Genomic DNA, 27361 nt, shown 5'->3' on the forward strand with positions numbered 1-27361 from the left:
TTAACTACTTGAACATGTAGCAGAACTGTGAGTTGTTAAATATCTAAATTAAAATGATCTGGTGTCTGTCACTTTTCAAGCAATCTTGGATTTATTGTTTGAAACTGGACATTTTTAATGGGATTTTGTAATGTAGTTGTTTAAATGTTGATTAGGCAACTGCTTTTGCATCATTCTAGAATGTCAACGCATATGAACTTTGTGGTTGTGATTGGCCGAGTAGCCTAGAACCAGTGTTGTGCAAGTTCACACCTCTCATGAACTAGTTCAAAGTTCAGTTCATACAAGTAAACATGAATAGTTCACGTTCATAGTTCACCATTTAAATTCTGAACTAGTTCATAGTTCAGTTCATTTCATAGTTTTAAGGTGGAAAGTGAGAATGAAAGACTTAACTTGTTTTTTAAAGAAAACTTTATCCATCACTACCCCTTGCCTTAAACTGTACTTCATATGTATCAATTCCTAAAATAAATGTTTTTTTTAATTTGTTTTAATTATTGCTAATTTTGCCTGTTTATTTATTCATACCCTGCACGAGTTTGTCTACCTGTTGCTGGGAAATCATACCCTTGAAGGCTGCAGACAATGTGGTTTGGGTCATTTGGGGCTGTTGGCAGGGGTCTTGGTCTTTTTTTGACTTTCAATTACTTGGAGATAACTTTTTAGGCTAGCTGGATGCTTCAGCTCCACATGCCGTTTTAAATTAGATGCGGATGAGGCTGACGTCCAGACTTGCTTTTTCAGCGCAGGAGGACACAATTTGCACAGAAAGGTGAGACTTGTAAAAATCCCGCAAATAATAATAAGGTGCATCGGATGTAGTCGCTGAGTCTGCGTCTCTGCTTTCACTTGCCATTTTTATATGAGACCGAGAGCTGTTGTCTTGGAATACGTTGCTTGTTTGGACTACATGTGTGTGCGATGAATCATGGGTAACGTAGTGCAAAGTCGAGTTAGTTGGTTTAGGTTCGGTTACATCGCGGACATTGTAGGGGCACTGAGCAACGACATGGTGCAAGCATTCGATTTAGACAGCGTCTCTCCTCAGGAGAAGGAAAACATTCCGTAACGTTTCAGCTAGACCTCAGATAATATGAACGTGTTCACCGTTCAAATTCATTATTTGTCATTAAGTTGCGTTCAGTTCATCGTTCTCATAAAAATGAACGTGTTCAATGAACGCGTTCTTTTGAACTCGTTCATGCACAACACTGCCTAGAACACACAAAAATGTGGCCCCTGTCTTATGTGACATATGTGCTATGTAGTCTGGCACAAAGATGTAACCCAAAAGCAAACTTATATAAAGAACACTTACGTTTTAATGATGATATTTTTATTGATAATACTTTAACAGCGACAAATTGACTTCTTGCATAGACCAGCAGCCACAGTACAACAAACTGGACACAGTTTATAACCACATCTGTTCTGACCTGAGAAAAACATACATATAAAAAATACAGCTTGAATATGTATAATACGATTTATCAATACATTTTACTCATATTTCTTTTATGGGCAGTAAACATATAACCAAATGCGAAAAAAGTTGTCTGCATACTGTTGAATTTCCATACATTCTCCTATGTAGGCTTCATGTTATCCAATACTTGAGCAGCAATCTGTTGTAAAGGCAAACAGGACAAGCTTCCTTTATTGCTAGTTTGTGGTTTGAAACCAGCTTGTGGGTTGTAATGTACTGAGAGTATGTTATAATGTGAAGAGCCCCAAATATTGCATAATATTATTTTGAGTTATTTCTTTTTTTAACATGTAAAAGAACTCAAAAGAAAAATATAAGAGCATGTAAAAAAGAAGAAACAGCATTCATATAAAAATGCCATTGAATAATTCAAATAAGGCAATCAATGCACGAATGGAGTAGGAAAAAGATCAAAACTGTTCTAGTCCTACTCCCATTTTTTTGCTCTATCGATAAACTTTGTCATTTAATATAAGACCTCAACTATCAGCCGCCGGTGTTCAATTTCACTCGAATAAAAAATCACATATTCAGACAAAACAAAAACAAGACAATCAGAATAAATACAAACTTGCACTCAAATCAGCCAAGAACAAACCAATCAGGTTCGGAGCAAACAAAAACATCCATCCCATAATTTATGTATTATCTCCAGTGTAATGAGGGGTGGTATAAAAATGGCCTATGTGGCCTTCCTCAGCACTTTAAAAAAGAAAGAAATCCAAAATCACATTTCTATTTTCTAAGAAACTCATTAATTACCAATGAAACAGAAATCAGGAGGATCCAGCTGCTTCTAAGTATTGAAGATGATCCCCTTAAGTCGCACTTGCACTCCTTTGGGAATCGAGGAGCGGCGGTCGCAGGTGGAGCAGGACATCTAAGCCAGTCGACAGCGATGGATTTAGAAGAGACGACATCTTGGTTCAGTCCTCCATTCTTTAAGACCCAGTAGAGGTTGTCCTTAAAGAAGTAGGCATCTCCTAAAGAGCAGCAGCAACAGAGGGACTCTTCAGTTTTTCATCACACAAAGGTCAGCCAGTAACAAACTAATAGAGATGTTATACAGAAGTAGAGGTAGAAAATGATGTACTCAAATATTTCCATTTTCTCCAACTTAATAATTTAGCTCCACTTTTTCAGGTGGAAATATTATACTTTGTTCTCTGCTACATTTATCTACATTTAAATTACCATGAATATATCTACAGATATCCAGAGGATGTATCATAATGACTTGTGACATCCTCACTTTTCCCCCTTTCACGTGACGTTCATATTTGTCATTCATGTCCCCTTCAGAACTCGCTCTCTTGTCTTTTCACCTAGCACCACCATCAGGTCAAAACTAAAATGTTTCCTCATTGCTAATTAGCAAATGGTAGCATGCTTTTATGCTAAGCTAAACCTGTAGTGTATTCAGGTCCCACCTAAAAAGGGGTAGACGAAAATTCCCAATCACTTTACAAACATAGGAAGCAAATCAAGATGGCGACCGCTGCGGGTAAAATGCTCATAAATGGAAGTATGAAATCTTGCATGAAAAGTTTTTTAAATCCAGCGAAAGTCTCATTTTAATCCAGCAGCATTAACAATTCTGCTTACATTCTAAATGTCTCAATAATAGCCATTGGTAATGACTACTTCATACGTGACGATGCCTTTGTATTTTTACTGTTCTATTTTTGAATGTAGTATTTTTTACATAGTGGTACTTAAGATGGATTTTCTATGTACTACATATAGGGCTAAGCAGTCAGGTTTTATGAGTGAGTTCCTGTTTGTATCACAGGGTGAGTCGATACAAAGACACGACGGCTCTTGCACAAACACAATGCAGCAACAAAGACAGTGACAATGACTCACTTCAACATGTTTGTTCAGGCTCTAGGATGACACAGTGTGGTTGAGATTATAAACTGAATGGAAACATAGCCCCTGTTTGTTTAGAGAGAGTCCTACAAACCTTTAATGGTTTAAAGTGAGCTCATTGCTAGATTTGTTGGCATTAACTCTGTCAATACACGGAATAGCATGAGATCAACAACAGGAAGTGACACCTGAGATGAATTTGTGGGGTAAATTCCTGTGAACAAACCCACACCAAGTATCTCAGCTTCTGTTTGGTTTTTAAATGTAACTGTACTAGCGCTGTGCCTGTTCTAAACCTGCCTGTTTGGAATGGGATGTTGGCCTGGTCTGAAACTGTAAAAGTGACAGATGTCTGGAATTAAAAATACAATAGATAGTTGTTACTTAAGCCAGTTGCTTGATTTGTGGTTACTCCTTCTTATCTTGACTTCAATCAGCTCTCTGTTATTATTATGGCAACTTTTCATACCTTCCAGAAGCTCCTGTCGACCTGTTTGTCATCACCCTTTGCATTGGTTTTGTTTATTTGTTTTGCATTGGTGAAATTCATCACATATTTGTGACGTTACCTTCTCCCCAGGTGATGATATCATCTATATCAGAGGGCACTCCTTCCCAGAGGCTGGTCTCCTTTGGGTAGCCAGGATCCGGATTCACCTGTTCACCTCTACGGCTCTCGTCAAACCTCCAAAACTCCCCTCGGCTAAACAGGTAGGTCTTGCCATTGTGAGCCCAGATAAAGGCTGCATCCACCCTGTCCACCATTGCTCCGCTCTTGGTCTTCATGCCCCAATCGGACAGGGGCCGAGGGTAACCGCTCATGGCATTCGTGTCCTTGAAGACCCAATACTGAGATCCTGGATAGATGGAGTAAGGTGTGAAAGAGAACATTTTAGAATATGCTTTATCTGCCAGATTGCCAGTTTATTTGGTCTGTCTACCCACAACTTTGGCAGAAATATGAATCCATCTAATACCATTTTATTTCCATAAAATTTGGTACAGACTCTGCAGATATTTAGTTCAATAGTCTTCACATACTTATATTCCATGTTGGATGTTTTTAAATAGGGATTATTCTCGGCATACATATTATCAATGGTGATAATATTATCAGTTTAACAAACCTCTTGTAGCTCAAAACCCCTGACATCAAAATAACATTGAACATCCGCTTTCTTTCCGTACCTATAAAGAAGATGATCCTGCTGTCGCTTTTCCTCTCATACACTGCGTCAACCTTATTCGTTCCCGGCGGGAGCCCGATCCAGAAGTTTTTGATCTGAGCCGGATTGAGCGACACCAAGGACCCGTCTCGCTTAGTTCTCCAGAAGTGTGCACCTTCCCGAGAAAAGAGAGTGAATGCACACTCAACAGGACCAACACGCCGCTGTATATTCAGAAACTATATCAATCCTGAATGTCTTAATATAACATGAACATTATGATCTACTTACCTTTAAAAAAGAAGACCTCTCCCCTGATATTTGCCACTGCATCAAATCCTCCCTGGCAGCGCTCGCGGAAGGAGGGCTCAGAACTGGATAGACAACATTATGTTAAAACTCTGTAGTCAAATCGTATTTTTATAGAATGCTGTGTACTAAATATTCACTAGAGGGTGCAATAAGACAAAACCCTTTTACAGTAAGGATCAATCCAAAGGCTTTTATCTCCATCTCTGGTCTTAAATTAGTCATCATTCATTCATGCAGGAGTGAACTGAGTGCATGGATATAAAATACATTGTTTATAAAAGCAAATGATTAAGTGCTTATTGTCTGGATGGATGTACAGTAGTAGGGGATTTATTGTTTTTTGGCTCTATACTCACGGTCGGGTTGGTTTTGGAGGCGGTGGACTGGGCAGGCGTGGGGGGTCAGGGTCAACTCCCCCTGGTGGCCCACCGTCCTTCACACCTAATACAGAATAGTGACAGGAGGCAATGTTGAAGACGTGAAAGAGTAAATGACAGCGCCGGAAAAACAACGAGCCACCCACATCCTTCACTGTAGCCACAGGATGCAACCGCTGTGTTTTTTTAAGACATGCAAGGAAACTGTTTGGGGAAATCTGCACACATTAGTACCAGATGAATAAAAGATGTTATCAGAGGGCAGGTTTGGCCTTGTTGTTGGCGTTATCACAGACCTTTAATCCTTTGTGGAATGCTGGATTAATCAATGAAATGATACAAGATCAGAAAGCAAACATTTAGGAATTTTAGAAATTTTACTTATATTATGACCTAGTGCACAGGATGAAAATGACAAAAGAGAAAAAAGGCAGTGTTGTTTTGTCAGTTGTTCCACCACTTCTTTCAAGACTTGAGCATCTTCACAACTATTGGATGGATTGCCATGAAATTTGATTCAGACATCCATGCTTCCTGCCTGAATGCCAACTACTGACTTTGGCGATCCCCTGACTTTTCATTGTAGCGCCACCATGAGGTCGACATCTTTGGTTTTCATAGAGAAGTATCCTAACAATCATTGAACAACTTGACGTGAAATCTGCTGGAGATATTCAAGGTCCCTAGAGGTTCAATTGTGACTTTGGCTGGAGTTTCTGTTCACCTCACTGTTTCAAAAGATGATCTGACAAACATACAACATATCAACACATTATGTAGGTGTTAAGTTAATCAATATAACAGAGACTCTGCAGTTTGACTGTTCACTGACCGTAGAGCTGCTGGATAGCCAGCCTGTCGTCCAGCTCCAGCTTGAAGTTGGCAACATCCTCCACAGCACCCTGGTAATATGGCCTCATGATGGATGGGTCGGTGGAGGAATGGGAAAGGCCCAGAGCGTGACCAAACTCATGCACCGCGACTGTGAACAAGTCTGTGCTCTCGCCTTCGCCTGAGGATGTGAGAATCAAGTGTTAGATCCCAAACGTCCACAAATCGGTCTGTCATTACATTCTATATGTCTAAGGCAGGGCAGGTCATCGAGCCATCATCCCTCTATCATGATTACATCCAGTCAATACCTCCGTAGCTCCAGATCTCATCATCATCAAAGTGTGTGTCCCCCGCCACTTTGTCCCTGCCAGGAAAGAAGGCGTGGGCCAGGGTGCCACCCTTCCCGTCAAACGGGTACCCGTCGTCGTGCAGCAAACGGGCAAAAGACACTTTGATGTCCCCTTCAGCTGCGGTCCCTCCGCTGACACTCGGCAGCTTACGGAAACTCAAGGGGGCCGCGTCACTCCAGGCTTTGAAGGCGTGAAAGAGGAGGTTCTCCACCATATCATTAGCCAGGCCGGGTGAGTTAGACCTCGATGGGAAGCTGTGGATACTGCAGACAACAGAGTAGTAGTTTGAATTAATACATATTTGTGGAGTGTTGTGGAATGTTATTGACAATCTTCTAAACTCCTTCTTAACCTCTTCGTGTTTTGTTTATCACAAAATACTGTAGGTCAAACGCTCATTTAAAGGGTTTGAAAGGTTACATCCTTCACTGGGATCCATCGGCTCTGGCTCTGAGCCTTATTTTATCCTGTAATCTTAATCTGGATCTTGGTATATCGCAATTAATGTTACCATATTAACAAAGAAATTAGATATATCAGATGTAACTTGAACATTCTCACAGCCATGGTTGTGGATGTAATAGATCTGCACAGCGTGTATGTACTTTGAATATTTGTCAAGAGAGACTGATACGCATATTTTAAATTTGTGTATGCAGAGATTCAACAAAGCTAAAAAGCCATAAGTCTGTGTGACTCTGGATAAGTAGAAGAACTAGAACACTTCCCCAAATAGAAAAAATACAAATATTGTCTTCAAGGTTCTTAAATCCTCAAATAAATGATGTTATATTTGTATTTCTTCTAATCCACGATACAATAGAATATGTTAGGTTTATCATTAATAATATGGGATACAGTTTTATTTGTATGTTTTGTATGTAAGTCCTGTTTCTTTTCATCTGAATTTACTTTTGCACGCACATTTAGAGATGTACTTGTGTATTGTGATGGCACTGTAACGTGAGCATCAGTTCGATAAACACAGAGTTTATTTTTTGGCATCGACAGATCAACTTCTCGTTTGTGGTTGTGAGTCATATACAGCAGCGTTACAAAGCCACAGAGTGACGTGACAGGAAACACACCTCCACGTGAGGTCTGTCTTCTGCCACTTGAGGCCTGACAGGGCATATCTTTTCCTCCTCCTCCTCCTCTTCCTCAGCATGTCCTCACTCCCCACAATGTCAGGGAGAGAGCACCGTGGCGTGGAAATGAGTTTGAGGGTTGCGCTGTCTAGAAGAGAAGTTGATCACATATTGGATGTTGAAACTAAAGAGCGCCACATGTGACACGCAACATGTCATACACATGATGTGCTGTCGTGATAGAGGCTAAGACGTTGTTACCGAGCACCCCGGTTTCCTGGACTCCTCCAAATCTCTGCATGACCCTGATGGCTTTCTCAATCCCCTCCTTGGTCTGCAGTTGACTCGTGCGGGGGTCTTGAGGAGGAAGGTAACCATACCGGCTCAACCAATCCTGCGCAGAAAACAGAGGAAGAAAAACACATGTATCTCAAACAATAGATAATAAAAACCATCCTCTTACATGAGTTTGAATTAAAGGTTACAGGCCGATGTTGACGTCACGGAAGCGATCGGACACAAACACTGCTCCACTTATGACTCTAGATCATCAGTCTAGTACATCATGTGAGCATGTGCCTCACAAGGCAGTGTGTCACCCTCTTTTCTCATAAATATTACATGATCCGGTCCCTTGGTGGGTGAGTTGCATGAAGGGCTATGCGTGACATTGACAGTTTGCTTAAAACCGTCAAAACAAAGAGAAGAGAATAGGTGGGAATTGAAATGAGCACACGTCTGTGTTGAAACAAGCAAAAGCTGTTTCTTAAAAGCGATTTAGAAACCTGCCCTTCCTCCCGCACTGCCTCCACCCTTCCACTGTAGACACACTTGAAAGGAAAAGGTGTTGTCCTCTCCATCAACCGTCTTTTCTGTGGGTTTCATGCTGCAAAAACGTGTCCCTAAGATCAATGCGCTTCTCATTCTTTTCTTTTGATGATACAGAATTTTTTTTAAAGTCTGTATTATTGCACCTGAAAAACTGTTTTGCTGCAGTCACATATTTTGTACGTGCAGATCTCCGTGGACACCCTGGTATGGAGGCAACAAAACATATGGACGGAAGCAGAAGTGACCCTTTTCTCTAGTAACACATAACACGCAGATTCTCATAATTGGGCAAAAAAAACAAGTCGCTTTTAAGGAAGTAACTGACCGTGAGAGACTCAGATTTCCCCTCTGCTGCTTTTTAGTGAATTAGATGTTTGTCAATGCAATCAGCTGAAGACAGATTATATTTTGTGTATTTTGTGCTCTGCAGAAACAGTGAGGTTTTTGAGTCAAATTTGTCCTTTTTTTTTTAAATAGTCCAAATCTACAAAAACAACACTATTTTAAACCCCTGTGGGTCCCCTAGAGCGCCTCATGTGCACCAGCCACCCTCTTTGCAATTGTCATTTCCTCAATATGACCCCGTGTGAGTCAGAGATTAATCTTTACATTCAGAAAAATAATAACACACATGCAATATATCATTGGATATAAACATATTTGCGATTAAATTGACACGGTTATATGTCAAATGCTGTCAAATTTAAAAGGAAATCTTATTCAACAAAGTGATGCACATCTTCAACGTTATATAGTAAAATGTGTTTTTGCTAGAAAATAAAGAAATAATGCGTTGAAAGTTAACATTACACCCAATTCCCAGTATTTGCCTATCAACACAGAATACATACAAATACAAAATCGAAGGGACACGTATTTACAACTTTTTATATATATTTCTTTTCTACTCACCACCGCTCGGCTGTACTGCTCTGCCTCCGCTGATGCGCTCTCTGTTAGGGTCAAAACCATCCACAGCAGAAGAGCCAGCTCCATCGTGGTGCCTGCGAGAATAAGCCCGCTCCATCATTATGAAAACACTTAATCGTTTGGAGGAGACATTTCAGAAACACCGTTCAAAGTGACCGTTCCGAAGCGCGTAAGAAAGAGAAAAGGAAACAAAGCTCACCGTTGTCTTCTCCTCTGATGGCTCTGTCTGCTCTCCAGGGACTAGGCTGGGCTCATTGATCAGCTCTGTCTGCCTCTAACCCTCCCTCCCTCCCTCCCTCACACTGGAGCACATCGCCACCCCCGCGCTCCTTTCCTCATGCCCCAACTTGGTGCGTGCGCGTGTTACGCACATACATTAGGTAGAGTGCACGTGGTGCGTGCATGTTGCCCAACGTTAAATAGACAGTTCTGTAAATGCAGAAACGCCACTTTAGCTTTTTCTACGGCCATGAGGCCTGTTAAAAAGCCAAACCTCTGTACAGCTGTTGGTTTTACTCTTGATAGTTTCGCCTGAAATCTTTTCCAATATTAAATTGAATTAGATTTAATTAAATTAATCTGGGTTAATAGGCTGTAACCTATGTCTTTAACAGCTTAATATACAGGATACAGGTGTACATAATTATGTTATGTTATTTATATAATAATGATAATGATGATGGTGGTGATGATGATGATGATGATGGTGGTGATAATGATGACGATGATGATGATGATGATGATGGTGGTAGTGGTGGTGATGATGATGATGATGATGATGATGACGATGATGATGATGATGATGACGATGATGATGATGATGGTGGTGATAATGATGACGATGACGAGGATGATGATGGTGCTAGTGGTGGTGATGATGATGATGATGATGACGATGATGATGATGATGATGATGATGATGGCGATATTGATTATAATGATGATGATGATGATGGTGCTAGTGGTGGTGACGATGATGATGATGATGATGATGATGATGATTATTTTGTTATATTAAGACTGATTCTCCATGTCCTCTGCCACCCACTAGGCCCCTATTCACGATAAGAGGTAAACGAAGTTTTCAAAAAACACTTTATTTGTTGACGTGTGTTTATGTATAGCACTAAGTTGCAGTAAATAAAAATAACCTCATTCTGGTTAATGAGTCACCTTTGGCCTGTCTTCTTGTCTTTAAATGAAATGGTTTTCAAGTCCTGTTTTCTGCTGCCCACACTTTTCTCTCCTTTTCACCGCACTGCTACCGTCACCATGTTCTTCCCCTGTGTCTGACGCCTTATGTTTATGTCAAATCTATTTTTAATAATGTTATAACAAAGCTGATGATTAATGTGAGAAAATGTTTCATTTGCTTTGTGCTCACTGAAAAGACATCGTATATTGAAGTTTGTGGATATTTTCAGGATGCTAACCTATAGAAGTGAAAGACTGACAATATCATATCTGGCACACAGGGTTGAAAATCTTACTTTTATAAATCAAGATTTTAAATTCAAAACTCCAAGACCAATTTAGAATTTAAGTTTCAAAATTAGGCTGCACTATGTGGGCCAGTTGGAAAATAAAAATACAAATAAAATCTCATATTCAGTTACATAATCAATATACCACTTAGAATGATATTGCGGCAGATGCATTTTCAAACATCAAAATGTGTTTTATTTTCAAATGTTAAGTAAAATTTTATACATTTTTTATTTTGGCACTACTGAACCTCCATATTAATCATCACCAAAATAGTTCTTATTTTCAACATGATCTATTTTTCCAGTGTTCTTCCACACAAAGTGCTTACGATACAATGTCGGGAAACTGATGATGCTGCATTAAGCCAGAGTGCTCTGGCTTCTCACACAGCAGCTCAGAGTCTCATGTCCGAGGGTCTGCGTGTTCACTTTCTCTACATATTATCCCTGGTATTATCTTTCCTTCTATCCCTCGCTCCTCTTATCTCCTCTTCCTTCTTAAATTTCTCTCCATCCTCCAGGGCCCATGTGAGTCATTCCATTAGCACAAAACACTGCCCAGCTAATGGTTGTATGGTTTCGTCATGTCCACTTCAGGTCGCTGCACTAGCGGAGAACATTAGAGACTTATAGCTGCTGAGCATTAAGCAGTTGGGAGAGATACCTCATTCATGCATGTTACAGCGTGGGGGCCTGTGGATATTATCTGAGCACTGATCTGTCTCACTCCCCTGATTTAACATATAAATACAGCTGGGCCTGTTCCAGAAAGTGGGTTTAACAAACTGTGAACCTAGGTTTGAATTTTGGCTTCTGAATCTGGGATGGAAAGCTTTAAATGAACCCAGTCTCTAAAGCCCCAGGCCTATATCTTGGTGACCAAACCTATTTTTTTTCTTTCAACTCATTTTTACCAAGAAAATCTGAAAACTTTGCTCACATTTCTAATGTGGTGAAAAAGTATATATCTTATGTCTTAATCACGTCCCTGAAGAGTTTGGGGACTTAGATTTATGACATTAAAGAGTCTTTTAGTACATCCTGATGAAACAGAACTGGCCTGTACTCTGCAAATGGTCTGATAAGAGTCTTGGCCTGAACACATACATGACATGTAAAGAATTAGTAACTAGACTCCACACATTCAGATCTTTGCCAAATATGAATATGAATATGAATGTGTGTGAATGGGTGAATGTGACTTTGAGTCTAGAAAAGCACTAAATAGATTCAGTCCATATACATATAACTCCTGGCAGGTTATTCAGACCTTGCTCAAATTTAGTTAAATAACTCTTAAGACCTTGGTGGTGGAATATTGAGGAGCACCAGAGTTTTAATCAAATGCTGGCCTAAAGTGTATAATTTGATGTACTACTACCCTCCAGCAGAGGGCAGCGTTCTCGTTTGTGTGTGTGTTTGTTTGTGTGTGTCAGACAGCAGGGGGGAACAGTGCTTTCCAGGGGCAGGGTTTTATCTGGGGCAGGGGTGACGATGAAATGTCTTAAACTCAAGTTGACGATAACAACACTCATTATAATTAAATATAATAATATATCAATATAATTGTCATTGTTATTATTGTTGGTGTTATTATTCATTCATCCATCCATTATCTATGCTACATATCCTTTGAGGCTTGGGGGGAGTTCCAGCCAAATTATTATTAATATTATTATTATTATTTGTAGTAGTGGTACTATATAGTATATTGTATTACTTTATTACCATTATCTATTATCCATAGTGCTTAACATTTGAGGGTTGGGGATGCTGGTGCTAAATAATAATAATTATATTAATATATTATTATATTAATAAGGTATCAAGTTGTATTTGTCATTTGCATGTTACAACAGCACAATGAAAGGTGTTGGACAAGAAGAAACAGGTCAGCTCAGCAGTGTAATAGTTAAAATAAAATAAAAGCAAGGACGAAAAAGCCTTTTATTGACTGTAAAAATAGTCAAATACAATACAATACAAAGCTATATACCTTCATCATCATCATCATCATCATCATCATTGTTTTTATTATTTGTATTATTATTATTATTATTATGGGGGACCTCTTGGCCCTCTCTCCGGGCTCCTGTCGTTCCTTAAAGAAGGAGGCAGCGCCCCCTGCCGGTGGAGCCGTCACTGCCGAGGGGAGGAGTCGCACACATCTTTATAAAAACCAGCTCGACCCCAGAAAGGAAAACACTCCTGAAAAGACCCCAGCGGACTGTGACCCGCACATCCACCGTGTGTCCTCACCTCTGCAGCGGGGCTGAGCGAGCAGACAGGCCGGTGTTGTTGACGTCGCCAGGTCGGTAAATAAAGCGGAAGAAAAGCCGGGGAGGGGGACGCAGCTGTCCGCCGCTGGATCTACACCGCGACGTATCTGCGCAGCAACAAAGAGGCTGAACCGAAAACAACCATCACAACCACCAGTGTTCAGCAAAAATGTTAACGTTTCCCGTTAACGGCGTCCTGTGCACGCTCGCCCTGCTGATGCTGTGGCGGGCGGAGGAGCTGGCGGAGGCGTGCAGCTGCGCTCCGGTTCATCCGCAACAGGCGTTCTGCAACGCCGACATAGGTGAGTACAGCACCGGGGAGACTGCTGCTGCAGCTGCTGCTGCTGTTGTTGTTTACTCAGCCCGTGTTGCTGCACCAGGCTCCGGCTCGGATCACGGGGGACACCGCGGTGGTTTGCAGCCGCCTCTGGTGCGTGCTGAACGGGCTCACAGAGGCTGCTGGAAACCACTGGAAGGTGGAGGGTGTTGCTCAACAAGGCCATGGCCCACTGCATCGCACTCAGCCTGCACACATGACTTTTTATCCCTGTCATGTTTACAACAGTGGACCTCTGTTAGACCCAGGTGGCTATTTGGGAAAGTGATATTTGCATGGACCACACGCATGCACAAATGCAAACATGCTTATTTAGGAGTTGAAAATTGCAGCCATGATACTCACTGATGACTTAATATTCTACCATTACTGACAACAACTCCTTGCTGCTCCCTTCATCTCCATCAGAAAATCTTCTCATGTACAAACACTTTGAACATTGACGCACTTCTCCATTATGTCACAAGCTGTTTCTTCGAATCCAGGTTGTAAATACTGTTATTTTGCTGATGTTCCCAGTTACACGCAGCATCTATTGCACATCTGCCCGTCCTGGGAGGGGGATTCCTCACATGTGTCTCTCTCTGAGGTTCCTACGTGTTTCTTCCCCTGTTAGTAGGGTTTTTTGGGAGTTTTTCCTCACTCTGGTTGAGGGTTAGGGAAAGAGGATGTCGCACCTTGTTAAGCCCTATGAGCCAAATTATGGTTTGTGAATCTGGGTCATACAAATACAAATCTAATTCATTGATTGATAATAACCTGAATGAACTTTATTGCTATTATCACATCTCATTTCACTGTAATATCTCAGTTGACGCCTCTAGAATCCTGAATAAGGCCGCCGTGTTGTTGCATGTCAGGGTGTGAGTGCACTGTGTTTGTGTAATATCCAGGAAGGATTCTGCTCCCACCACTGTACATAATGTCTCAGGCTCCGGAGCTGGATTGTGCGTGTTTACCCAGGCTTCACCCTCCGGCAGCTCCAGGACGCAGACAGCAGCAGCAGCAGCAGGAGCAGAAGAAGCAGCAGCGTCTCCTGGCTTTGCAGGGCAACGTGGCACAAGAGAGGGAAACAGACGAGGAGGGAAAGAGCAGAGAGGAGGACAAGGGATGGAGAGAGTGAAGAGAAATTTCAGGGGAGGGGGGGTTTGAAAAATCTCAACCGCAGAATATGTCACAGAGCAAGCTTTCCTTTCCTCCTTTTTTTTTTTTTTTTTTAATTTCCATTCCTGCCTTGTTTCTTCCTGTGAGGGGTGGTGCAGCGAGGAATTACAGGAATGCTGCTGGGATTTTCCCAACTTTGCTCCGGTGGACTCACACACTCGCACTCACACACACTTTCAAAGCCCACATAGACACCGTGCGGCCTGCTGCCATGCATGGAGGAGTCTCTCTGTCTCTCTCTCTCTCTCACACGCGCACACACACACACACACACACACACACACACACACACACACGCGCACAGTGACATCTGGCTGTCAGTTCAGGGCGTGTTTCGGGGAAAAAACCCAATAAAAGTCACGGTCGAAGTTGAAAAATGCCTGGTATCCTTGAGAATAAGGGAAGTTCAAGACCGCACTACTCTGGCTGCATCTTGTCTTCTGTGTGTGTGTGTGTGTGTGTGTGTGTGTGTGTGTGTGTGTGTGTGTGTGTGTGTGTGTGTGTGTGTGTGTGTGTGTGTGTGTGTGTGTGTGTGTGTGTGTGTGTGAGATGTTTATCTGCAATTTGGTATTGCAAAATGACAGCTCTATTTTCAGGTGTGACTCAAGCGCTCGCTGAGGTGGCAGCTCTCAGAGACAGAATGTCTCCCAGTGGAGGTGTATTTGAGGTCTGTGTTGTTTTGAAATGGTGCGTGAGTCAATAAGGCCTTTGTCAGCCCTCGCAAAAGGGAGGGAGGGTGATGTGCTTTAAAGGCCGCGCAGACCACTAAACGGCAACGATGGCCGAGGCCATTGTCGGGTGACGATTTCGGGGCAGATCTGAGGATGAAACTGTTTTGGTTTTTTTAATCCCAAACTGCCTGGTTAGAAACCTCCAGGACTTGTTGTTGTGTGGTTGCCCAACAAAGTGACACTGTCGACAGTTAATGTGGTCTGACAAGTGTTTGTTTTTGGTGAAGTGGGATCCCACTCCCTGCTCGTTCAAACACACACACTGTGCATGCAGAAACCAGCTGTGTGTGCGTGTGTGCGTGTGTGTGTGTGTGTGTGTGTCACCTTCTGTTTTTCTTACTAAATGATGCTCTGGGTCAGACCACAACCCATTAAAATCAAGAAGTGTCATGCACCTACCACACACGCACGCGCACACACACACACAGAGACACAAACATCCTCTTTTCAAATAAATCTGTTACCCACAGAGGGGAACTTCCCGGACAGTCCATCCTGAGACTGGGCGTCGTGGAAGACCAGCATCACCCTGGTCTCTGGAGGAAAACAGCAGTGGACATGCAACAGCACATGCACACGCACTCGACACATCTCCATTTATGAAAAAATATGCATGTTTTCGTCATGCCTGCATCATAAGACCCCGAGTCTCTCAGACACAGCGACAGACCTCAAGCTTATCCATTGAAAATGAATCAGAATCTTTTTTTGGAGGGTGTTTGACTTATTTCCTAATAGGTGTCTCCATCAGCTGGAATGGCAGTGTTGACTCTTGTTCTGCTTCTGTTTCTATCATTTCTTTCCTCCACTGAAGTTAGCACTGCTCGTAAGGCTCATTGTGGTCTCTTCTTTTGTTAGATGAGACATTATGCTCATATCCAGCTTCATAATTTTACTTCGGGACATTACTTGAAAAGGTTTACATTCTCTAATGTTCATTTTTCATCCTTTCCTTATACTGACCATTGCTGCAGCTCCTCTTTTCAGCTTCTGTGTGAAACACTTGGTTTTAAGCCCCCCGATAAAGCCCTGTCTGATTGGCCAACCACTTCCAGCCCATGTGAGAAACGGTGGCCTCCAGTCTTGCATTACCTGGCTCTTTTAGGACACTTTGACACGATTATGAAATGTCGTATCAGTAGGACACTACTGATATGACATTTCAGGATCAGTTTTTTTCTGTCAGTGCAAGGATCCCTCATATATGGTTTATGGAGAGTTGTCATAAACCGGTCTCTCAGTCAATAGACTTTATTTGTCCTTGTTTACATGGACCGCAATATTCAAATTTTATATACAGCATTTTCCGATTACTTTAACCTGAATCTACATCATAATCAGGCTCGTCTCTAGTCTGTAACATGTAAACAGGAATATTAATTAAATATTTTATTAGAAGCTCATACAAACATCAAAATAATAAGAATGAGGTCAATAGTCTGAATATTACTGTCCAGGTAGACATCACTGAGAATTATCACCTGATCTTTGTGGAGCATTTATGAATCTTTTAGGGCAATTTTTTTTAATTTACTGTCATTGCCAAGTGAATATAAAATAAAATGTATAGAAATTATATTATAAATATTAAAAATAGAAATGATAAAAACCTAACCAAATAAATAAATGGCAATTTATTAAAAAATATTTAATTATGGAAAAATAATTCAAATATTATTTTCAAATATGTAGTAAAAAATGATAATACAAATAAGTTCAACTTGAATTATGAAAACTTAAGAACAAGTATGGCCATAAGGACATAACTGAAATTATTTTCCATTTGATAAAATCTGTATTTGTGAAAATCAAAAATCTGTTTAACTAGTTGATTCTATTTGTTAAAATCCATTTAGCATTTTTAAAATAAATTACACTTATCTCAACACAACTAAGTTGCCCTAAACCAAATTGCCTTTGGGCTGTATAAAGTTGTATTGTAGTCGTATCATATTATCTTGTGAATGTGTCGGTCTTACTTTTGACCTCCCATCACCCCGTTAGTTTACATTCAGTCCCTCTCCCCTCTAGTGTCGGTGCAGCTCCGACCACTCTGACATGAAAAACCGGAGCTTTCTCCTTTGCTGCACATGGTCTTCATCCAGATGTTGCCAGAGGCCATGAGCTGCAGCCTGAGTTGTGTTCGAGGGCGACTCGTCTCTGCTCAAATGGCAGGTTAAACAGAGGGCCAGTGTACGTCTGGAGCTGAATTTAACCACACCAGGAGAGTCGGGATGATTTGGTGGTCGCTGTACGAGTATGAAAAAAGAAATGGATAGTCCTGCGGTGGACTGAATGGAGAGTGTAAGGGGGGGGGCACTTAGAATGATGTGTGTGTGTGTGTGTGTGTGTGTGTGTGTGTGTGTGTGTGTGTGTGTGTGTGTGTGTGTGTGTGTGTGTGTGTGTGTGTGTGTGTGTGTGTGTGTGTGTGTGTGTGTGTGTGTGTGTGTGTGTGTGTGTTCATAGGGGGTTTGTATGGAAAACATTGCGTAGTGCGACTGATGCATGTATAAGTCATTAAGCGTCGTCCTGGTCGGGAGGGTAGGGGAGCCGGGCTGAATGTGGGTCACTAGGTGGTTTGTGGAGGGGGGGGCTCCTCTGTGCTGATTGACTGCTGCTGATCAGACAACTGTGGGATCAATCTGCGGCGAAGCTCCGGCCGCCCGCAGGCCCCTGGTCATCGTGCTAGTTCAGCATCACGCTGTGCAGTCTGCTGCCTCCGCAACAAGCCGCTAAGGCCGCACGGGACCATTCGCTCTGGCTTTATTGCAGGAGGGGAGAAACGTAGAAGTTAAACATGTCTGCAACACCGAGGTAGACAGATAAAGCTCCCAGAATAGCAATGCATTGTGAGCAACAGTGTAATTTGCTATTTAGTGTTGTTGCCCTGCTGCTGATTCTCTCCTCATTAGCTTGTGGCTCAGAACGAGGTCAGGAAATGAGAGTGGAAAAACTGTGAGGAATGCAGGACAGTGCCAGCCAGGTATACTGCTGCATGTGTGTGTTTATGTGTGTACTCTGGCTGCTGCTGCTGCATATTTGCATTAGCATCAGAGTGGAACCTACATGCAGAGGTTTGCTTGTGAGGAACCAGCACAAATACATAATCTACTAAGGCCATTGATCAGTGATGATAACGGCCCCACTTGTTACTCCGAGGTGATAAAGACCTGCATGTGTTAATGTTTGTCTTTTATTACTTAAATCTGCAGTAGTTATTTATTTAGGCCAGTTGGGGGAAGCACAACAATCTATCAACACAATCCAATTAACACCTTATAAAGATGATGTGTTGGTAAAAATCTGAATTCATTCCACCCCATCAGCCCAATAATCAGAGTTGGGTTATGATAGAAAAAGAATGGTTTATAGTTTTATTCAAAGTGTTTGTAAGATTTCCATAAAATGTTTTATTGCTGCTTACGAAATACCAAATTTGCTTCAGCTTCATAATTAGCTGCAGGAGGAAGAATTTAAAAGGAAAACGGAAGTAACGCTGGAAGGAGCCGAAAAACTAGACGCTATTAACTCTGGGAGCCATGAACCTTCATATTTGTGTCGGCTCCAAACCATTATGTGTGTGTGTGTGTGTGTGTGTGTGTGTGTGTGTGTGTGTGTGTGTGTGTGTGTGTGTGTGTGTGTGTGTGTGTGTGTGTGTGTGTGTGTGTGTGTGTGTGTGTGTGTGTGTGTGTGTGTGTGTGTGTGTGTGTCCCCTGTTCCTGCTTATTCTATGGTTTTTTTTTTTTTCTGTCTCTCTATTGCTCATATTTTCCATTCTGAATAAATGCCATAAGCATAGCTGAAGCTTGATGTAGTCAGTCAGGCCAATAAAACACACACACAGTGAGAAACTTGCTTCTGGCCAAGTCTTTCTTTATGTATCCGCTTCCAAGTTGTATTCTTCTATCTTAATTCTGGTCCTGTTACTGTTTCCTGGTCGTGTTTGATTCGCAGGACTATGACTAATAGATCCTTTAGTTTGGTTGTCATTGACTGGACCAGATGCTGAAGCTCATCAGAGCCATGCCTTATTGTGGTATGTGCCCATGAGCCTTCTTGCAGCTCTGAAAGTTGTTTTGGCTTTTGTCCGATCTGCCTTTTTCTCAGTCTGGGAGGTTGTGGATAAGAATCTGAGGCTTGGCTGATGATTCAGTATCATCAACTTTCAGTGGAATCATGTCATGAGGTCACAATCACATCGCTGTCGATAAGCTGAGTAGATGATTGTTTCCATTGTTGTAAAATCGGACAAATTGTTATTCGATTGTTTGGTCTATGATACATCAGAAAACTGAAACATGGACTTGTCTCAGTGTCAAATGTGTAATTTAATGTAAGAATAAGAAAATTGTCCCATTTGAGAACTTTGCACATTCAAATATTTGGTATTTAAATTTGATTAAAAGAGAAATTGGTTATCAGAGTTGTAGCAGTAGATTTTTCTTCCACCCAATTAAACAATTAAATGGTTGATTGACAGAAAAGGAACTAAAGGCAACTATTTTCAGAATTCTAAATAATTTCTCAAGGAAAAAACAGTCATGGTGTCATTCTCACTGGAGTGACAGAAACGGCATCTTGAATGATTTTGACTGTTTTCCCTGCAGAAAATCCAAATATTCATTAATTATGAAGGTTTCCTGCTTTTCTCTGTTAAGTGTTATTGTGAATTGAATATGTTCGGGTTTTAACTGTTGGTCCCGACAAAACAAGACATTTGAAAATTGTGACTTGTGACATTTTGCAGATTAATTGAGAGAATAGCCTGCAGATGTACTGATCGTGTTCCTCTGTGTTTCTCTCTCAGTGATTCGAGCGAAGGTGGTGGGGGAGAGGGAGGTGGACTCAGGGAACGATGTCTACGGGAACCCCATCAAGAGGATCCAGTATGAGATCAAACAGATCAAGGTAAGAACACTGTCATCATCACTGTAGGGTTTTACAGTCACACTTTGACCCCTTCCTCCTGACCTTTGACCTGCTCCTCCCTCCATGGTTTTGTTCCAGATGTTCAAGGGTCCTAACCAGGACATCGAGGCTGTGTTCACCGCTCCAGTGTCCGCTGTGTGTGGCGTTACCCTGGATGTCGCTGGCAAGAAAGAGTACTTGATCTCAGGTCTGTTTCTGCTTTTATTTCAGTTTGCTTGAATCTTGTCTTATTTATAATTATTTGATTACTTTCTCTTTAGGAGATGATGTGGTAATGAGTAAAGACTCTTATCTACAATGGATATTTTCTTTGTTAAGTCAGAAAAATTGATTTCTTTAAATGCACTGCTGCTGAAGTAAATCATGATTTCAGTTTTGTTGGTAAAAGCAAAGAAAAAAAGTGAAAGAATAGAAATAAATAAGAAAACAATAGGATTCCACAAAGAGACAGATATTGACCTTCAGCTGTAAACATCCAGGCAGACAAACACGAGGTTGGATAAAGACGAGCGGGGACATTCTGTGTGTCGGAGGAGTGACTGTTGATGTTATTATGGGTAATGATACGCTGCTGAGTAAACCGTGGAGACTGGGAGTGACCTTGTCTGTCTTCTCGGTCTCATGGGAGATGTAAATATACGTACTGTTTGGTTCCTTCTACCCAACTCAAGGTGAGATGACCATGAAATGAAAATAAAAATCGTTCACAGTCCTATTGACTGTCTAAGACCTTGTGTTACACAGATGTAATCTTTATCACCGAGGCTGCATTTTTCTGTCTGTAGAGCCATAAACTAAACTTGTTTTTCTCTTCTATCATTTATAACCTGACTCTACAGCGCATCAGAGCTTTAGTTACATCCACCAAGGAGGTTATGAGGTCATTTTCACCCCTTTCTGTTTGTTTGTTGGTTTGTAAGTAAGATTACACAACAACAACCAAATAGATTTCCACAAAACCTGATGTGAGGATGCCATGTGGGTCGGAGAAGAAGTCATTCAATTTAGGTTCAGATTCAGGATTTCCAAAACAATATGTTTCATTGCAGGTTTAAAGCAAATGCTAAAATTGTCACTCTTGTGCCAAGAGTTAGATGATTATACTGCGTATCTGTTTGTTAAATATTAATCCACAGACAGGATATATTTAGCTTAGCTTAACATAAAGACTATTAACAGTGACAGACATGCAACTTCAGAGGTGCTGGTTGGCAAATTCTGTGTTTATGGACAGTTATCCAACTCTCCACCAGACAGTGAATGAGCATATTTCCTGAAATGTTGAAGTATTCCTTTAGTGTCTGCACGCTAAACCTGGCTGGTATTGTGATTGAAGGCAGCGCAGGCAGTCCGCAGCGTTCATACAGACATGGTAGAGTGAGTGGACGAGACACAGGGGACCATGATGTCATGCACGCTCTGGTTTCCTCATCTCAGACAGAGATGTACCCGCAAACACTCACCCCTAATTACACAGAGTTGTACGGAGAGGAACTGCTGAAGCCAGCATTTCCTTCCTCTTTTTTTTTTTTTTTCTTTCTCCCAAGATGTAGGAATCGAGCGGTGGGAAAGAAAGAACGTTTCTGCCGACCGGGCCGTCTGTTTTTAAAGTGACTCATCCTTTCTTTAGTTTTAAGGGTTAAAAGTTGGACGAGTTCCAGTGAAATGCGAGTGTGAGTCGTGTCTGTGTCGAGGACGGACTGGGACGACTTCAGCATGTTGAGAGTTGCTCTGCAGGCAGATAGTGGTGTCGACCTTAAAACTCACCGTGAAACATCTTCCTGTTTTGACTGGTGCCAGTAAAGCGTGAAAAACAAACACCAGCTCTTCACAAGGACAAGTGGTGTGTGTTGACGCCTGCAGGCACCGCGCTGAGAAGTCCCAGATTTTATCAGTGGTACATGCGAATCTGAGGCTCGTAGGTGGTGACCTTCTGTTAGATGAGAAAGTTTACACTGATGCATCAGGAGCCAGGTGTTCTATCTTATGTCTGAAACTATTTCTGTCACATGGACTGTATCTAAAGATGGACGAAGCATCAATACTTGCACTATCCACAAAGTAGCCAAAATATCCCATAATAATGCACTCATTACATTATTTGGAGCCCGAGTCTGCGCAGTAGCGATCATCAGTCTCAGCTGTCAATCACGACATTTATAGTGGCAAATAGTTAATTACAACCAAACATGCTGGAGAAATGAACACATATATCAAAGTAATAAAAAACTGCTAAAATGACAAATATTTGACACGTACTTTGACTTTTTAATTTGTCCCTTGTCCCATCCACCGACATGGTGGAGGCGGGGTTTATGACCTCGCCACCAGGGGTCATTCGAGATGACAGGGTGGCTTTTGGGAGCCGTCCTGTCGTCCATCTTTACGATGTACAGTCTATTGTTGGTCACTGTGACGCTTTCATTGCCATTTTTCTTTCTTTACAGGCAAGGCCGAGGCCGGCGGGCAGATGCATGTGACCCTGTGTGATTACATCATGCTCTGGGACTCCTTGAGCGCCACCCAGAAGAAGAGCCTCAGCCAGCGCTACCAGATGGGCTGTGAATGCAAGGTGAGATGCAGCGGGGTGCCTTCTTTGTGTGTGTGTGTGTGAGACTGTTGTTCGTCCTCATAAAAAAAAATAATAAAAGAAGCTGCAGTTATTTCCCTCCTGGAGCTGAAAACCAGACATAACAGGCAAAACAAGCCGAGACATGAGCCAGAACAACAGCTACAACAACAAACAACCATCTTTTATTCACTGCCAGAGACTATTTCTTTAACCCCGTGCTGTAGGCAGAGACCACAGGAAGCCACCGGCCCCTCCGATAATCTTTCATGAAAACACAGCTCTGTTTTTATATAGCTCACACAAACAATATGTCATGCATTTATTAATCAGCTTCAAAGATGCTGATAGGAGGATTTTGTTTCCTTTGAACGGAGCCAGTCTTTCTTCTGACTATTTACTTCATAGACATGAGCGTGGCACCAATTATCTCATCTAACTCTTTCTTCAAATCACAGTCTTGTCATTTATAGATAGTACAATAACCCCGTCTGCATAAAATACAAAGGGTTTTGTAAAATACATGTGTTGTATGTATATTATGATATGTTGAAGCTCTAGTCCTTAAAATTTCAGTCCCAATTTGATTTAGTGACACCTGTTTACAGCAAGTGCACTTTAATACAGCAACAAACACCTTAAGCAGCTTCTTTGTTAGAAGCACACTCAGTCTGTGCCGGCATAGTTGTCAGGGCCAATTTGGGGTTCGGTACCTTACCCAAGGAAACTTTGGCACATGGAGATGGAGAAACTCCAAAGTGCCAGAAATGAGTGTAAATGCATATCACGTGGGTGACTGCAGGCTCCATTATTTGCTGTATCACACTGTATTTCCTGTGGTTGTGGCAAAATAAAAGCCAGTTAAAGGCTTTGAATGTGAATCAGCAGAAAAAAACCATTTGCGTTATTGGTATTTTAAACAGTAAACAGAAAGGCTGTCCTATCTGTGAGATCTATGACTCTGATTTAGGAACATTATACCCCTCAGCAGATTGCACACACAGTATAGAGATATTGATTTGTGTGTTTCTGCAGATCGTGCGCTGCCCCTCTCTGCCCTGCGAGATCTCGGCTCCCGAGGAGTGTCTGTGGACGGACCTGATGATCGAGAAGCAGGTGCACGGACGGCAGGCCAACCACTACGCCTGCGTGAAGCGGGCGGACGGCTCCTGCTCCTGGTACCGCGGCGTCGCACAGCCCAAGAAGGAGTTCCTGGACGCCGAGGACCCTTAAGTCACTCGGCACGCCTGACTGCTCACTGCACAGCCTGACGGAAATAAATGTAAACGATTCCATTGAAATGAAATATAACCGCATCAGGCAAAGTGATTTTTTTTTTAGATATGAAAAGTAAAGCTAATGTGACTGAAATTACCCGCTGGTCTGAAAACAATCTCTAGCCTCTCTTTGTGTTTGTCTTCTTAAAGCGTTTCAGTGGCAACTGGAGCCACTTTCAGCCTCAGCACGGCTCGACGTTAGCGGAGAGCGCAGAGGCTCGGAGGTTGTTCTCAGACACAGCGTCTCTGTTAAAAACAGATAAAATAGCATCATGAGACATAGACTGGTCAAGTGATGATGTAACTTCCTCCTGAGGCTGGCGTCAGGAGGATTTATAAATTCTCGTTGAGACAGAGCACTTCCTGCCCGGCAAAGCTCTTTAGCAGCTCTGCTCTCCGAAATCAATCCCCTTCTCTACGGACGATCATGCGTTACCCATTGTGTTTCTACTTTTATTACCTCATCCTCCATTTTATTCCAAAGCCAAATTCCGAGTTGCCTTTTTTTTAAATGATTGTCTGCCTCTCTTCCGAAAACTATTTAGTTTACTGCTTCTCTCATCCTCTCTGCTGGGAACTGTTTGGCCGCCGGAGACATCGGACGCCCCCTCACGGCACGATTATTATTGTTTCACGATTCATCTCGCATTGGCTGACGTTTTCTGGTTTCGTCCGGTGTAGTTCTTAAAGTGATTTGTAACAGCAGCCTGTGACCGTCACGGGCCTCACTGGACCAGTCTATGCTGTGTGAGGATGAGAGCTCTAAATTGAAACCTGCTTATGAGGAGAAAAATAACAAAACCATCCCTCTTCTTCTCTCTTCCTCTTCTTCAGATCTTCACCTCTCTCCCTCCTTGTCCCCACTATGTAGCTGTACAGTACCTATGCATATACTTTTGTCGTTACTTGATGATTATTATTTACTGCATTAGAACTAGATTTGCACTTTTTGAGGATGAGTTCCAGTAAAGACGAGAGCCTGAGCACTCTGATGTGACAGTTGTTATCTTTCGCCCAGACCGACAGATCCACCTCAGGTGCAGATTTTGCCTATTTTGAGTGCTTTTATTTTGGTGAGTTCCCACTTCACGGAAGCAAGCTTATCCTTGTCATCTTCGTCGTGACAGATTTAAAAAAAATATATACGGTGAAAGCAGTGAAAGAGAAGAAAACAAAAAAGGTGGTGTGTGCGAGGTTCGGATATAAGGGATCATTTTTTGCAGATTTTATGTATGAAAGATAAACAAAGTTTGTGGGATGTTATTTCAGTGTCTTTGTATTATCTGTTGATTGTAAAATGCAAACAGCAGTTTCATGATTTGCCAATATATTTCATCTCATGAGTAATAATGTCTTTTCACGCTTAATGTTCGCTTTGACTCGTCTTTCCTGCTCCTTCCAGTTACTAATGAAAAGCTTTATCGCTGTCCTAGAAAGCAAGTTACTCAATTGAAGTTTACAGTGCTGTTTTATACACCTCAAGCTACATTAACAAACAAAAAATATATATGATGGAGTATTAGAGGCATAATTTAAAAGTAAACTCTTTCCATTTTCCATTACTTTGTATTTTTTCAGTGTTATTATTATACCTGTCATGATTTTTTTGTGTGTTTTTTTCGCTGTCTATGTCTACGATGTCTGTAGCTGTAGTGTTGAGATGAGAAGGTCCTCTTGCGCTGGAATAACGTGAGAGTGAGAGCGATTAATCCTTTTTGGAGAGAAACGAGAAATGGGTACCCTGTGTGAATAGAGGACTGTGCATGTGTTCGATGCTTTGTGTAAGTCCGGGCGAAGGACTAAAAAAATATTCAGTATTATCAAATAAAAACCACCTGTTTGAAAGAATAAACGCTGCCCGTGTGAGTCACTTGACCGACCAAATAAGGGAAATGCTGTATACCCTGTGCCTGTGCTGCATGTACCACCATGCATCAGTTATTTTATATATTTATTTTACTGTCGGGAGGAATTGGAATAACTTGGGTCAACCTTTTTTTTTAAAACATATTTTACCACTAATTTGGCTAAAATTACCATCAATAAGCTGAAAAGAAGCAGAAAATAACATAATCCATTACTGTGTAGAATAAAAATACCATAGTTGTTGTATGATTTATTTATTTCATAATGTCAAATCTCTAGAATCACTAGAATTGTAACACAACAGATAATCCGGGGGGTTTGTTTTACATTTCATTGGATGTCAGATTTGACCTTCACACTTCTGGCATGTTAAACAGTTGAACTTGGCCTTCACTTCCACGGGCTGCTGTTAGTTTCCCACTTCAGACGTGAGAATGGAGTATGGAGGGGCTGAGCTGGGAGAAGAGTAGACTTCTTACACTTAAATAGATGTGGTAATCTACTCAACCAGGAAAGTATTTGAGAAATGTGCCTTCTGATCCCAGAGCGGGTGGTTTTGTCATCTCTGTTCATTCTCTCCTCAGTAATAGTCATCCGCTGTCAGAGGGGATGTTTCGTCTTCCTACATGGAGATTTGAATTTGACACTGAGGTCAGGTTGTAAAAGTCATGAGAGAGGGTGTAAATTGAATAGTATTGGAGGTGAATTGGATTGATGCAGGTAGTCTCTAACTGTCCTTTGCCCCTTTTCTTTAAATGACTTTTCTTTGACGTCTCCCTTTGCAGAACCAGTTTGGTAAATCCTGTTTGGGAACTGTTTCTTCAACCTGTGCTTTCAATCCTGGTTACCCAAGACAGAGTTGACAGACAGGAAGTGATGCAACTACGAATGGACACTTCCGGTTCAAACTGGCACAAAACACGATTACAAACAGTTTCAACCTTTTACTGTGTAATGTTGACCTACGACAACAAAGCGTCTCTATGACAATCACGTTCAATAAACAATTTACACATGAATATATCTGCTGACTCGTAAATGATGAATCAAATGAGGAGACAGAGTGAGTATGATGTGTTATTGTTTTTTTTAATAAATACTAATGATTTAAATAACAACCCATAGCAATGTTGTGCGATTAGAAAAGACAATAGGATTATTAGTGATGGAGATTTGAAATTATGAGGATGTGAAATGGCTTTGTTTAAAGTTTCTCCTAAAATATGTATAGGAGACAGGCACATTTAAGGTAGGAGGACAAAATGACAGTGAGGTGGAGTGATGGTGGTTAAATAGAGGATAGTTACAATGACAGAGTATGATCATCTTTGAGACTAATACATGATCAAAAGGCCCATTCATCTGAAAACAGTTTAAACATTCTCCATAAATAAGATCTAATTTAAAATCACTTCTGAAAATCCATTTTTATAGACCTAATTTCATGTGATGTCGTCTTTTTACCATCACCAT

At 41.4% G+C, this 27361-nt stretch overlaps 2 protein-coding genes across 3 annotated transcripts; one reads left to right on the top strand and one right to left on the bottom strand.

Moving 5' to 3' along the window:
- Positions 1-1322: 1322 nt before the first annotated feature.
- mmp25b (matrix metallopeptidase 25b) lies at positions 1323-9523 on the bottom strand. The gene is made up of 11 exons (XM_035144925.2): positions 9449-9523; positions 9232-9323; positions 7750-7882; positions 7489-7636; positions 6359-6663; positions 6049-6228; positions 5196-5280; positions 4819-4901; positions 4550-4702; positions 3931-4218; positions 1323-2472 (listed from the first exon to the last, which is right to left on the bottom strand). The coding sequence occupies exons 2-11, from the start codon at positions 9313-9315 to the stop codon at positions 2225-2227; spliced, it is 1707 nt and encodes a 568-aa protein (XP_035000816.1). The 5' UTR covers positions 9316-9323; positions 9449-9523; the 3' UTR covers positions 1323-2224.
- A 3358-nt stretch (positions 9524-12881) lies between these two features.
- On the top strand, positions 12882-25874 carry timp2a (TIMP metallopeptidase inhibitor 2a). Of its 2 annotated transcripts, XM_035145758.1 has the most exons (6): positions 12883-13317; positions 20055-20155; positions 20255-20363; positions 22624-22748; positions 23781-24027; positions 24857-25874. In XM_035145758.1, the coding sequence occupies exons 1-5, from the start codon at positions 13185-13187 to the stop codon at positions 23976-23978; spliced, it is 666 nt and encodes a 221-aa protein (XP_035001649.1). In that variant the 5' UTR covers positions 12883-13184; the 3' UTR covers positions 23979-24027; positions 24857-25874. The 2 variants fall into 2 exon arrangements, with proteins under 2 accessions (XP_035001648.1, XP_035001649.1); XM_035145757.2 differs by having other exon boundaries at positions 12882-13317; positions 23781-25874.
- The last annotated feature ends 1487 nt before the right edge of the window (positions 25875-27361 follow it).

The sequence above is a fragment of the Hippoglossus stenolepis genome, chromosome 21, assembly GCF_022539355.2.
Source record: "Hippoglossus stenolepis isolate QCI-W04-F060 chromosome 21, HSTE1.2, whole genome shotgun sequence".
In the NCBI taxonomy this organism is placed as follows: domain Eukaryota; kingdom Metazoa; phylum Chordata; class Actinopteri; order Pleuronectiformes; family Pleuronectidae; genus Hippoglossus; species Hippoglossus stenolepis.

What these genes read in the sequence shown, in the direction of transcription:
- timp2a (XM_035145757.2), top strand. Translation starts at nt 13,185, where the DNA reads ATGTTAACGTTTCCCGTTAACGGCGTCCTGTGCACGCTCGCCCTGCTG. An exon ending in GTTCTGCAACGCCGACATAG is followed by an intron (nt 13,318 to 20,054) that starts GTGAGTACAGCA and finishes TTTCTCTCTCAG; the next exon opens with TGATTCGAGCGAAGGTGGTG. An exon ending in ATGAGATCAAACAGATCAAG is followed by an intron (nt 20,156 to 20,254) that starts GTAAGAACACTG and finishes GTTTTGTTCCAG; the next exon opens with ATGTTCAAGGGTCCTAACCA.
- mmp25b (XM_035144925.2), bottom strand. Translation starts at nt 9,315, where the DNA reads ATGGAGCTGGCTCTTCTGCTGTGGATGGTTTTGACCCTAACAGAGAGC. An exon ending in TGAGATCTGGAGCTACGGAG is followed by an intron (nt 6,229 to 6,358) that starts GTATTGACTGGA and finishes TCACATCCTCAG; the next exon opens with GCGAAGGCGAGAGCACAGAC. An exon ending in CAGGATCATCTTCTTTATAG is followed by an intron (nt 4,219 to 4,549) that starts GTACGGAAAGAA and finishes CCATCTATCCAG; the next exon opens with GATCTCAGTATTGGGTCTTC.